Raw genomic sequence first — 13,140 nt, 5'->3', positions numbered from 1 at the left:
CAAACAGATGTAATTTACCTTAAATAATTGTATCTCAATCTCTAAATTGAACTTTAATCACATACAGGAGGCTCTTGCAGGGTCTAGCAGGCTATTAACATAGCAGGGGATAAGACAATCTTAATTAAACAGAACTTACAATAAAGAAAGCCTAAATAGGGCTCTCTTTACATTAAGTGTTTATGGAAGGCTGTGCAAGTCACATGCAGGGAGGTGTGACTAGGGTTCATAAACAAAGGGATTTAACTCCTAAATGGCAGAGGATTGAGAAGTGAGGCTGCAGGGGCATGTCTATACACCAAAACTGCTTCATTAAGCTAAAGTTGTTCAGGTGACTATAGTGTCCCTTTAAGCATGTCCCATGCCCTTAGAAATCTTAAATATCCCTATATCTCCTCATTAGCTCCTTTTTTTGTTTTGTTTTTCTTTTGTCCCGTGAATGGGATGGACGGGTACTCTCGTTTTAAGCAGTGGAGATGGTCATGGGCTGCGTCGGTCTTAGGAGAGAGAGAAGCAAACAATCTACTTTATTAAAAGTATTTGACTGGACACTGCTCAGCATGAATAATGAAATTTGTGCTAGGCAAAAAGGGGATGAATCACCTTGGCTTTAGAACTTGCAAGTGTGCAGAAAAGGTAGGATTTTAGGGGTTTTTAAAATATATATATATATATATATATTTTTTTTTTTTTTAATTTGCATTGTTCAGGTGCATTCAAAAATGCATAAAAAAAGTACTTTCCTTTTTTTGCAATTTTAAAGAAGACCTGTCACGCAGTCAGGTTTTCATGTATCCCCCTAATGTTGAAAAGTGCCACTACCTTGCTGTGGTGCTGTTTGTAGCTGCTGCACCAAGACATTTTTTTGTTTGTTTGTTTTTACATCTCAGTGGCTAAATAGAAGATAGCTGTGGGTTGTACTGGTTTTGGATTTTAAACTGAGCACTTTTTTGGGGGGGGGGTTTATTAACGTTTTCACTGACTTTTTCAAACAGGAGTATACCATGCAAAAAGCTTTACATTTACTTATACTGCATTGTTGAAAGAATATCCAAGTTTGCAAGTGACCTCTCCAAAGACTCGTAATGCACATGGAAGATGTTTTGGTTTGTTTTTTGTTATTTTTATTTCAAAGAAGAAAATAAAACCTGTGGATTTTTTTTTTAAAAGAAAAACTGCAATTTATTTTACATGTAATGTAGTCTTTTTGTGTTTTATAAATAAATGCATACACAATGTAAGAAATCCCTCCTGAGATGTTTGCAAACCTGGTGGCCAACTACAAGAAACGTCTGACCTCCGTACTTGGTGGCAAAACCTTTGTTGACAAAGTCGAAGGTGTCAGATACTTATTTAAATACTTATTGACATGCAAATCAATTTAACTTTTTTGACATGCCTTTTTCTGGATTATATTTTTTGTATTATTCTGTCTCTCACTGTTAAAAAACGCCTACCCTTAAAATTATAGACTGATCCTTTCTTTGTCAGTGGGCAAACGTTTAAAATCAGCAGGGGATCAAATATTTTCTTCCCTCACAGTAGTAAAATCTAACCTTTAATTCAGTCTGCTGCTGGCTCTGCCCCTGATCTGCCTGCTTGGCTGACATCAGAAGGTGTAATCTGAGCCAATCACAATGCTTTCCCATAGGAAAGCATTGAATTGGCTGAGAATGTCAAAGAGGCAGATCAGGGGCAGAGCCAGCACAAGCCAAACACTGCCCTGGCCAATCAGCATCTCCTCATAGAGATGCATTGAATTAATGTATCTCTATGAAGAAAGTTCAGTGTCTGCATGCTAAAGGGTGGAGATACTGAATTTCAGTCACACTATGCCGCATTGCCCCAGGAAGCTCCTCTAGTAGCCATCTGAGGAGTGGCCACTGAAGGTATCCCTAGGCTGTAATGCAAACATTGCATATTATCTCAAGAAAAAAAAAACAGTTTACAGCAAAAAGCCTGGCTCTGGGGGGAGGAAGGGGTTAAACTTACCTCTTTCTCCAGCGCCGGGCGGAGAGCTTTCCTCCTCCTCTCCTTCTTCCTTGCGACGTCATCGGCTGAATGCGCATGCGCGGCAGGAGCCGCGCTCGCATTCAGCCGGTCGCATAGGAAAGCATTTAAAATGCTTTCCTATGGACGCTTGCGTGCTCTCACTGTGATTTTCACAGTGAGAAGCACGCAAGCGCCTCTAGCGGCTGTCAATGAGACAGCCACTAGAGGTTTTGGAGGCTGGATTAACCCTCAGTATAAACATAGCAGTTTCTCTGAAACTGCTATGTTTATAAAAAAAAGGGTTAATCCTAGAGGGACCTGGCACCCAGACCACTTCATTAAGCTGAAGTGGTCTGGGTGCCTAGAGTGGTCCTTTAACCTTTTTTCTTTCTTTCGTGTAATGCTCAGATTTTTTCTAAACTGTATATTAATGATTTGGCAAGTGACAATGAAATCTAGTTCAGTCCAGGCACAGCCAGGGCGTACAATGCAAATTAAGATGAGATTGAAAACGATATATATATATATATATATATATATATATATATGGTTTTTATTTTATTTCTTCCACTATGTTCAATGGCAGAAACATTTATAATAAAGATTGGAAGGAGCTAAGATGGAGACGCCCAAGTCCAGTATAGATTTATGGATTTTCAAGACCTCACAAAAACATATTTGCCAAATTAGGGGAAATATGAACAGAATATTTAAATCTTTGGGATGTCCCAGATCCTTTCAAGGCATCATAGGTGTTGCAGGTCTTCTACACTTTTTCGATTCAGCCTAAAAAAAAAAAATTCTAAGAAATATTTCCTTCAATAACTTTTAGAACCAGAAACGTTTAACACAATGTAACCACAAACCAGTTAAGCATAAAACATTTAAACAATTCACCAGTCACATGGTTTGTTTGGCAATTTTTTTTTTATTGCTTGTTTGTGCTTTGAAGTCCACCCAAAGCATGCCAAGAGGTGCTGTAGCCTATGTACATTTTGCAAAAGAAAACAACCTTCACAATGAGAATTAGTAAATCATTTCACTGAATATAAAGCTTGTATTTAGCATATAAAGTATGCTTTTTAATACTAGAGGTGGGTTAACACACACATTATCTGTTCACAGACTCAAGTTATTTTAATAAGACCTGACATTATCCACAAGCTAAAAAGAACAAAAAAAGACAGTATGTATCTTGGTACATCATTCTCTAAAAAAAAAGGGGCGGCCAAAATGTATTTTGCTGCAGTCGCAGAATTGAAAGTCTCATAAAACAGCTTTAAGCTAGAAAAGTATTATGGGGTTTTTAGTCCTGTGTCATCTGGGGGGATAGCTTGGCTACCCCTGATCTAAATTAAAAGCTGTTCATTTTAATCAAACTTTTACTGTATTAAAAAAAAAAAAATTAAACAACTAGGGTAATTACAAAGACATTGCAAATGTAGGCCAGGACAGCCACGCTGCAACAGTAGTTGAATTCATTTTCAACAGGATCTTTCTTATTGGGTAATTTTGGCCAAATTACCTTTGTCCGTGCTCCACAGTTCCCTGTTTATTGATTACATTCCCTATAGTGTTATTCACTAAACTCCACGAGAGCAGAATATGGAAATCTTAATGGCATAATGTAGACAAAAATCAACTGACCTAGAAACCGCTTCAAACTGCTATAATCACAGCAGGGCCAATTCCAACTTTATTCTGCAGTCCTGGTTTTAATTTGCTACTACTTAGTGAATAACACTGCCGTGATAGTGTCTTCTTTCTACAATTTAAATACAGGTAGCTTAAGCAATGGAAGATCTAACTACGCAATTCTCTCTGTAACTCTCATAAACATCATTTGTATGGCATAGATGACTATATGAGTCAAGGTGAGTTAGGCCATTTGTGACTAATTGCCAAAATATAAATATACACAGAAATAGGTTAAATTTACTAGAGTACTTAAAAGTAGTAGATGATGAAGTATGTCCCACCCTACAGAGCCAATTTTTATAGATGTGCTTTTCTTTTATACTGTCTTATTGGTTCTTGGTCTTCGGATTAACCCCTTAAGGACACATGACGGAAATATTCTGTCACAATTCCCTTTTATTCCAGAAGTTGTGTCCTTAAGGGGTCAAAATTTGAGAACCCCTTTATCTATACAGTGCATAGAAACTCTACTAAGTTCTATTATACAACGTAAATGTCTATGTACGTTTAATCGACTCACATACTGCAATTATGATCAAACTCTCACCATAGAGGGCTGTAGACAGTACTTCTCCTATGAGCTATAAAATGATTACGACCATAGGAAAAAAAAGAGGAACGAATAGAGGGTTTTTGAGTATTTTAGCTTGATCGGTAGGCTATTAGTAAGAGAACATTCAAAATCAGTTTCATAGATTTTTTAGAGCCCAAATCCAGACAATTGAGGTTTAACATACCTAGACAAAATATTCAATAATATATCCAAAAATGAATCTGGGCATTTTAATGGGATGGTAAATATATATAGGCCAGAGAAATTATTAAAGTTATGCATTTTTAAAAATATTTATGCGATAATACTTTAACAAGGGTGTGTAACCTTTTTTTTTTCTTTTTGATCAAGATACCAAGTGCATCTTCCATCACCTGCTGTGGTACAAAAACAGTACAATATTAGTGCAACCTAGGGCTTCTGTGCAGGCCAGCATTGCACCCGGAAGAGCATGCTTCTTTTGAAGGCTGTACCTTTTATAAGCCTTTCCACTTGTACAATCTTATAGAGTTCTTCGATTCTATTTCAACGTAAAGACTTTTGGATATAATCCAGGGTAATATGCCTTCTCACAAGCGTTAATTAGTAAATAATTGCCACAATACCCTTTGATTAGGAAGAAAATTATGTTTTCAGACTAAACAAACAATACCTAGCCAGTCCACACCTCTAAGCTTGTTATAATGTTTTGCCAACATGTCTTGTATTTGGTCTACCTGTGAGTGTTATTTTTCCAAGGACGCCAAAGACGTAAAACAGTCACTTTGTCACTCCAAGTAAATTCTCCTGTTCAGTACGTGTTTGTATACTTTTGAAACCCACTGTGTATTCCTGTTGGATTAACTCTGGAGTTTCTTCCAGAATTTGACCTGGAATTCTGAAACTCAATGTGCTTTGATTGACAAACAGCCTAGCACCAGAAGAAATGGGAAAACTGTTTCTTCTGTCCACCACGCAACTTGTCCTCTGAAGAAACTGTAGGAAATTCTCCTCCACTGAGCCTTCTTGGCTAGATAGACCCAGCTGCTCATCTACGGACTGTTTGAGGAAGCATTTGGGTATCCGTATGAGCTCATCTCTAATCTGCCTATTTAGACAACCATAAACAAATGGGTTAACTGTAAAGGATGTGTAGGCAAACAACCTTACAATATTTTCCCACTTGTCTGATGTCTTATATGGGTTGGTTGCTAAAGCATTATGCATGTGATAGAAAAAATAAGGCAACCAACACATAACAAATTGTCCCCCAATTATCATGAGCGTAAACGCTGCCTTTGCACCCCCCAATGTCCTTTCTGGGGATACCCTGTGGGATCTATTTCCAGCCATAATATTAGCCTGACTGCCACTGGAGTTGGACCTTTGGCGAGGACTTGCAGTCCATGATGGTAGAGGTCCATGCTGTAGAGCTGCAATCCTGGCCACCTTGAAGACATTGCAATACACTGTCAGTATGATCAGCAGAGGTAACACAAAATACAGTACAACAAAAAAAGTCACAAACACTTTCCTGTAGTTCCCTGCATTCTTTTGTAAGGAGCACCTGGTGTCATTGGCCAGGCTGGCATTACTGGACTCCATACCTTCTACCTGGGGTGTGAAGAATGGCAGGGTTGATGTCAGCAATGACTGAAACCAGATGAAGACCATAACGGAGACAGCCAGTCCTAGGGTCATCTTCACCTCATACCTCATGGGGTGCACTATATAGTAGTAGCGTTCAATGTTTATCGCAGACACGGTGAGGATGGAGGCGCTGCTGAAGCAGACCTCCAAAGAGACGTAAGCTTGGCACACAGAGTCGCCAAATGCCACTCGTCCGGTGGTCGCCACAATCCCCAGAGGCATGACCGTGATGGCAGCTAGTACGTCTATGATGCACAGGTGCACTACGAAGAGAAATTTTCGCAGTTTGGGCGTTTTAATGATCACGACAGCCACAGCAACGTTTGCAATGACTGCCACCAGGTCCAGCAGGAGGATGAAGCAGACTCCAAGGTAACGGGGGATGCTGTGTGGCTGATGCAGGTCCGCAGCATCCAGCAGGGGGAGAGACGAGCTGTTGGCGTTTAGGTTGCTGCTGTTCAGGGCTGCATCATGTGTCTGCAAAGCCTCCATCCCCAGCACGGTGACCGCGGGAGCTGTGCTCATTTCCCCGGCAGAGATCCAGTGAAGCAGGGCTCTCCCCTTGCTGGCCTCAGTCATCCTTCCTCCCTACCTCCCTGCTTCAGCAGCCGCTTCTGGTGCAGCTCCCCTGTATGGGTGCACCGTTCACCTGAAGGAGGACCCTTTCACATCGCACCGTCCCCTCGGCATTGGGCTGCCAATGCCTTACCTGTAACGATCCAGTATCCCCAGCCCCGCGGGCGTGTTAAACGGGGAGTGCTGGCTTCCTGCACTGGCTCCGACAGAGGGAGGCTGCCTGGGAATATCCATATGATCAGACCTGACGTCAGGTGACAGGAACTGACCCGGGCTGCACTTATTATCACAACGTTCCACGGATGGAATCTTTCCCCCCGGGGATTCGGAACTTGGAATGTGGGCTGCAATGGGTGGATAGGACGGCCACCCAGACTGACACCTAAAAAAGGCTGGAAACACATTATCTTCTCACTAAGCTCCATAGTAACAGGAGAAATAGAATGGGATGCCTCAAAACACCTCTCTCAATGAAGGACTCTGTTTAACTAACACAGGGGACTAAAATACATGTTTTTAGATTACTGCCCTTCTCAAATAAATACACAATACATACATATGTATATAAATCACGATTAAACAACTTAACTGTAATTCAATAATTCAACACTGACACATACCTATCACAGTATCACTAACCAAATTTTGAATCCGCTCTTGCTGAAGTAATCAGGATTGATTATAAATAAACATTGTAAACATATGGTGTATCCTGTAAAGCAGTCATGTCCAAAGTCCGGCCTGTGTTCCGGTTTAATACAGCCCCACAGTTAATTTGGTAAATCTATCTGTTTTGACCCCCAGTGAATCCCCGGGCGTCGCTCAGCACCCCTGGCATCTCTGGATTTGAACACCGCCGTCCTGAGCGGCGCTCAGGGATTCACTGACGGACCTCAGTCTGCGTTCTCGCGATCTGTTAGCCTTCGCGGGATTTGGTGCGCGCGATTGCGGGATTGGTTCCTTCCTGCTGGGACAGAAAGAGAGAATGGACAGAATAAAAAGGGACAGAATAAAGAGAGAAGGGACAGAATAAAGAGAGACAGGATAAAGAGAGAAGGGCCAGAATAAAGAGATGAAATGAAAAGTATGCTGTTTGCAATAAACTTTGCATAAAATAGTTAATTTGCATTCAATTTTAATGGTTCAAAGAATGTTCACTTCATCAAATCTGGCCCTCTTGGAAAAAAGTTTGGGCACCCCTGCTGTAAAGTCACCGCAATTTGCCATTGCAGTGATTCTCCATCAGAGACGCCCAGAGTCCAGCATCAGCAAATCCATTTCTTACGCAACACGTAAAATAGGTTACATTACTGAATCTATTCTGTTTCAAAGCCCACTGAAGTTGTACGAATGACTGTTTCTCAGAAATGGCACTAATTTCGCCCTGCAAGGCTGCCAGGCCAATATCTTTGCCTCATGCATACTAATGGGATTTGATACTTAGATTGTCCCTTTAAATATTGTTAATATGATAATCACTGCATATTAAATGTGTTTACTCAAAGCAGGTCTACATTATATAAATTTGTATTGCATGTTGATAACAGCCAGGGCCACCATTAGGGAGTGACTTTAAGGGTCCGATCGAACAATGGGGCCTGCAGATCAAACCACATTGTGGTACTCCAGCTGTCTGTGCCCCTTAACAGACCACACTGACTGCCCCCTCTTCAATCCTAAAATATAATTGTGGAGAATTCACAAAGAATTACACGATTTATGTTAAAATGACAGTGGCGAATAGGGAGATGTTAGATATATGAACTGATGGAAGGATATAGCTAATTTCACATGACACAATGTGTTGGCAATAAAACCACTGTTTCCTATGATAACAATTTAGCAGAGTACAGATTAAGGGACAGCACACACAAAAATACAGTTTTACATTTTACAAGACTATTAAAAGTTACCCATCTCAGCAAACAATTATAGGGTTTCCATTGCACCATATGGCCATATTGTGTTAAGCCCACCACTGCATCACTGTGCCCCAATACTAGTGGGACCTACACTAATTCCAATGTGAGAGACAAATTACATAGTCCTAGTTCTAAATAACATAAAGTGTATTTAATTAATCTATTGTGAACAATGCTCTTACAACAGATTAATTAAATACACTCGATTTCATTTAGCACTAGCACTATTTAATTTGTCTCCCATCTAAAAATTAGTTTAGAACCCACAGATTTTGGAGTACTGCAGTGGTGGGCTTAACACGATATGGACATATGGTGGAACTGAGTCCCCATATATGTTTGCTGAGATAGGCGATTTTAAAGAGGATCACTATAGTGTCAGGAATACAAGCATGTACAGTGGAACCTCAGAACTTGAACTTAATCCGTTCCAGAAGGCTGTTCGAGTTCGGATTTGTTCAACATAGGAATTAATGTAAATTTGATTATTCCGTTCCAGACCCCCCAAAATTACAGCATTTTAATTAACACTGTTTAATAATGCCTTACATGCATCAAATCATATAGAAAAAAAATAAACACAATGTACAGTAAATTAAATAAAAATGTCGGTTCACTTTACCTGTAATGATGAGAGCTGATGGCGTAAGTGGAAAGGAGAAGAGCTATCATTTTCTGGATGGGGAGTCGCCTTCCGTAATTGCAATAGGTAACTGTTCTGGCGTTCTTTTCCTTGATCGTTTCACACCACTGACACCTGGTTGAGGCTCACTGGACCTTTTCTTCATATACATTTGTCTATTGAGACTTGCTGTTGCCTATGTTTTAAAATGTGTCTAAAGTGAGACATAGCATTATCATTGAACATGTTTGTAACATGACTTACAGCAGCTTTATCAGGGTGATATTTTTCAACAAAATTTCGCGCACATTTCTTTGATCAGTGCACTAGGAATATGTTCCCTTCCCTCCTTCTCCTCCTCCTCTGAAGACAATTCTTAAGATGCCCTCTTTTGCTGCTCCCTCTGAAGGTCTTGGAGTTCTTCAGTGGTGGGTTCATTTTGGTAATCCTCCACTAACTCCTCCACATCTTCATCACCTCCAAGCCCATTGATTTCCCCAGAGACACAATATCCTCAACAACAAGAGCATACTGTTCAATACCCTCATACACTCTTTCAGCCTCTGGCCACAATTTCCTCCAGGCTGAGTTCATGGTCCTATAAGACACATCTTCCCATGCTTTATCTATGAGGTGTAAACAATGTAAGATATTAATATGAATGGAGCTCTATTTAAAGACTGCACGGAGCTGTTTGCTTACAGAATGGAGCTCTATTTAAAGACTGAATGGAGCTGTTTGCTTACAGAATGGAGCTCTATTTGAAGACTGAATGGAGCTGTTTGCTGACAGAATGGAGCTCTATTGAAAACTGAGTGGAACTCTATTTGAAGACTGAATTAAGCTCTATTTGAAGACTAGATGTAGCTCTGCTGACACGATGGAGCTCTGCTGATTGAATGGAGCTGTTTGCTGACAGAATGAAGCTTTTGCTGGCAGAATGGAGCTCTGCTAACAGAATGAGGCTGTTTGCTGACAGAATTGAGCTCTGCTGACAGAATGGGCTGCTTGCTTAGAGAAGAGAGCTGTTTCCTAACAGAATGGAATGGCGATGCATCATACTAACAAGGTCCCAACGAGTTTACCAACAAGATTTCCATAGAGGTTAATGCCGCGTAATGTGTTCGGGTACCGAGGACCGTTCGTGTACCGAGACATTTTTTAGTTCGACTTCCGAATTGTTCGAGAACGGGACCGTTCGACTTCCGAGGTTCCACTGTATTCCTAACACTATAGTGCTGAAGTGGCTGGTCAGGTCCTGGGCTCTCCTCAGATTGCATTGAAAAGGTGATTTTACTTACCCTTTCTTCATCGCTGGCTTTGCCTTCATGGTTGAGATCATCAGTCCCATAGGAAATCATTGGGAGGCTACTGCGCATATGTAACAAAACTCAGTGCTGCGTCAATCAGCATCTCCTCATAAATGTGTTTTGAATCAATACATCTCTATGGGGAGCGTTCAGCATCTCCATTCAGAGCATGGGGACGCTGGACATAGGTGCTGCACATTGTACAGCACTGACACAGGAAGCACCTCTAGTGGCTGTCTGAGTGACTGTACCTGGAGATGTTGCTAGGCAGCATTGTAAACACTGCCTTTTCATTAAAAAGGCAGCGATTACATTGAAAAGCCTATAGACAAGCTATAGACACAAGAGCCACTACTTTCATTTTTGCCACCGCTGCTGACAAATGCATGTTCTGGATGTGCCCACATTTCCCCTTTTCTCTAACAATTTAGCAGAAGTCCTATAGGAGTAGGGAGTGACAATGCCAATTTCCTCCTTCTGTGTGGTGGTTTAAGAAACTGATGACCATAGGAGAGCTATGCAGCTGCCATCTTGTGGTGCAAATCATAGGAGACAGAACCCAGTCACACCAAGGAGTTTACTACAAAGGTCTTTATTGGAGAACAAAGTACAGCATCGTTTCGGTTTGTAAAGAGCCTTTATCAAGCCTTATCAGTAAAGACTGCCATCAAGGTAAGCAGGTGCTTACTTACCTTTTCTGAAGGTCATGATAGTGGGGATTTGAACTCATCAATGTTTTATTGGCCCATGGTAAAATGTGCCAATGTTTCCTTATTAACCCCTTAAGGACCAAACTTCTGGAATAAAAGGGAATCATGACATGTCACACATGTCATGTGTCCTTAAGGGGTTAAAGGGACACTATAGTCACCAGAACAACTACAGCTTAATGTAGTTGTTCTGGTGAATATAATAGCTCCCTTCAGGCATTTTCATGTAAACACTGCGATTTCAGAGAAAAGGCAGTGTTTACATTGCCCCTAGGGACACCTCCAAGTGGCCACTCCTTAGATGGCCACTGGAGGTGCTTCCTGGCTCAGTGCTGCATAGTAGGCAGCTCTGCTGTTCAGTGTCCCCACGCACTGCATGCAGACGCTGGATTTTCCTCATAGAGATGCATTGATTCAATGCATCTCTATGAGGAGGTCCTGATTGGCCAAAATGGCATTTGGCCCCGCCCCTGTGCCAATTTTAGCTAGGCTAAAAATCGGGCAATTTGATGATGTCCCAAAGGGGGTGGAGTCAGCGCAGGCAGACCCTCGCAGCGCTGGAAATAAGGTGGGTTTTAAACTTTTATATTGGTTCGAAGGGGGAGGAGGGGCAAGCCACCTATATGGTGGATTAAACACTATAGGGTCAGGAATACATGTTTGTGTTCCTGACCCTATAGTGATCCTTTAATTTGTGAATCACAGGGGAGTGTGTCCCCAATTGACTTGCAAAAGTCATCCAAGAGATGTGTGATTTTTTTTAGCCTTCACTTCCCTATTTTCATGAGGCAAAATATCACATCAGTTATTAGTATGTAAAGTAGACAATTCCAAGAATTCTAAAAGGCATTGTTTTCTGGGGTAACATTGTTGAAATAATGTTTTGCACTTTTAAGTTTGTCTGAGATCAAAGGTTTCTGCATTGGTGTTGATTTGCTTAACACTGTAAATTGATTCCTAAGCAGGGCCGGTGCTACCATAAGGCGGCCCAGGCGGCCTCCTTAGGGCACACCAGCCCTGGGGGCGCAACATCAGGGTGACCGGAAGAAGGGAAGCGCACTTGTAACGTGGACCGAGTGCAGCCCAGAGATTCCCACCCGCAGAGCCCAGCCTCTGCCTGTCCACCTCCTACACTGGTGTCTGCCGCAGGTTGTGTGGAGGGGGCGGGGATATGACATCATATTCCTGCTCCCTGTGTACCACACAGCGCGGCTGGTGCCCAGTGATGGGGCTGGGCTGCCCGACAGGACTCCACAGAGCCAGAGAGCATGCACCCCAGGGACAAGATTGAACTGATGTAAGTATGTAATTATGTATGTATGTATGTCTCTGTATGTATGTCTCTGTATGTATGTATGTCTGTCTGTATGTCTCTGTATGTATATATGTCTCTGTATGTATGTATGTATGTCTGTCTGTATGTCTCTGTATGTCTGTCTGTATGTCTCTGTATGTACAAAAACAAGATGTGCTTTAACTGCAGACTTTCAGCTTTAATTTGAGGGTATTTACATCCAAATCAGGTGAATGGTGTAGGAATTACAACAGTTTGTATATGTGCCTCCCACTTTAACAGTCATAAATCAAACTTTCACTTTTTAATACTTGGTTGCAAATCCTTTGCAGTCAATTACAGCCTGAAGTCTGGAACGCATAGACATCACCAGTAGTGATGTCGCGAACATAAAATTTTCCGTTCGCGAACGGCGAACGCGAACTTCCGCAAATGTTCGCGAACGGGCGAACCGCCATAGACTTTTTCTGGCCACAATAGTGATGGAAAAGTTGTTTCAAGGGGACTAACACCTGGACTGTGGCATTCCAGAGGGGGATCCATGGCAAAACTCCCATGGAAAATTACATAGTTGATGCAGAGTCTGGTTTTAATCCATAAAGGGCATAAATCACCTACCATTCCTAAATTGTTTGGAATAACGTGCTTTAAAACATCAGGTATGATGTTGTATCGATCAGGTAGTGTAAGAGTTACGCCCGCTTCACAGTGACAGACCAAACTCCCCTTTAACGCACTGCAAACAACCGCAAACAGTCCATTTGCACAACTGCAAACTCCCCAGTTGCAACAAGGTTGGATACCAAGCTAGCCATGTCCCATTCCTTGTCCTCA

The 13,140-nt window shown here is 41.6% G+C and overlaps 1 protein-coding gene across 1 annotated transcript; it reads right to left on the bottom strand.

Moving 5' to 3' along the window:
* Window positions 1-2,920: 2,920 nt before the first annotated feature.
* On the bottom strand, window positions 2,921-6,674 carry LOC134602249 (G-protein coupled receptor 61-like). Its single transcript, XM_063446959.1, has one exon. It carries the CDS (start codon window positions 6,449-6,451, stop codon window positions 5,003-5,005), a length of 1,449 nt encoding a protein of 482 aa, XP_063303029.1. The 5' UTR covers window positions 6,452-6,674; the 3' UTR covers window positions 2,921-5,002.
* Window positions 6,675-13,140: the final 6,466 nt, after the last annotated feature.

The sequence above is a fragment of the Pelobates fuscus genome, chromosome 3 (genome assembly GCF_036172605.1).
Source record: "Pelobates fuscus isolate aPelFus1 chromosome 3, aPelFus1.pri, whole genome shotgun sequence".
Lineage (NCBI taxonomy): Eukaryota > Metazoa > Chordata > Amphibia > Anura > Pelobatidae > Pelobates > Pelobates fuscus.
This window is presented reverse-complemented; position numbering and strand designations above follow the sequence as displayed.

Bases quoted from the DNA above. Each gene is read 5' to 3' on its own strand.
- LOC134602249 (XM_063446959.1), bottom strand. From the start codon at position 6,451: ATGACTGAGGCCAGCAAGGGGAGAGCCCTGCTTCACTGGATCTCTGCC.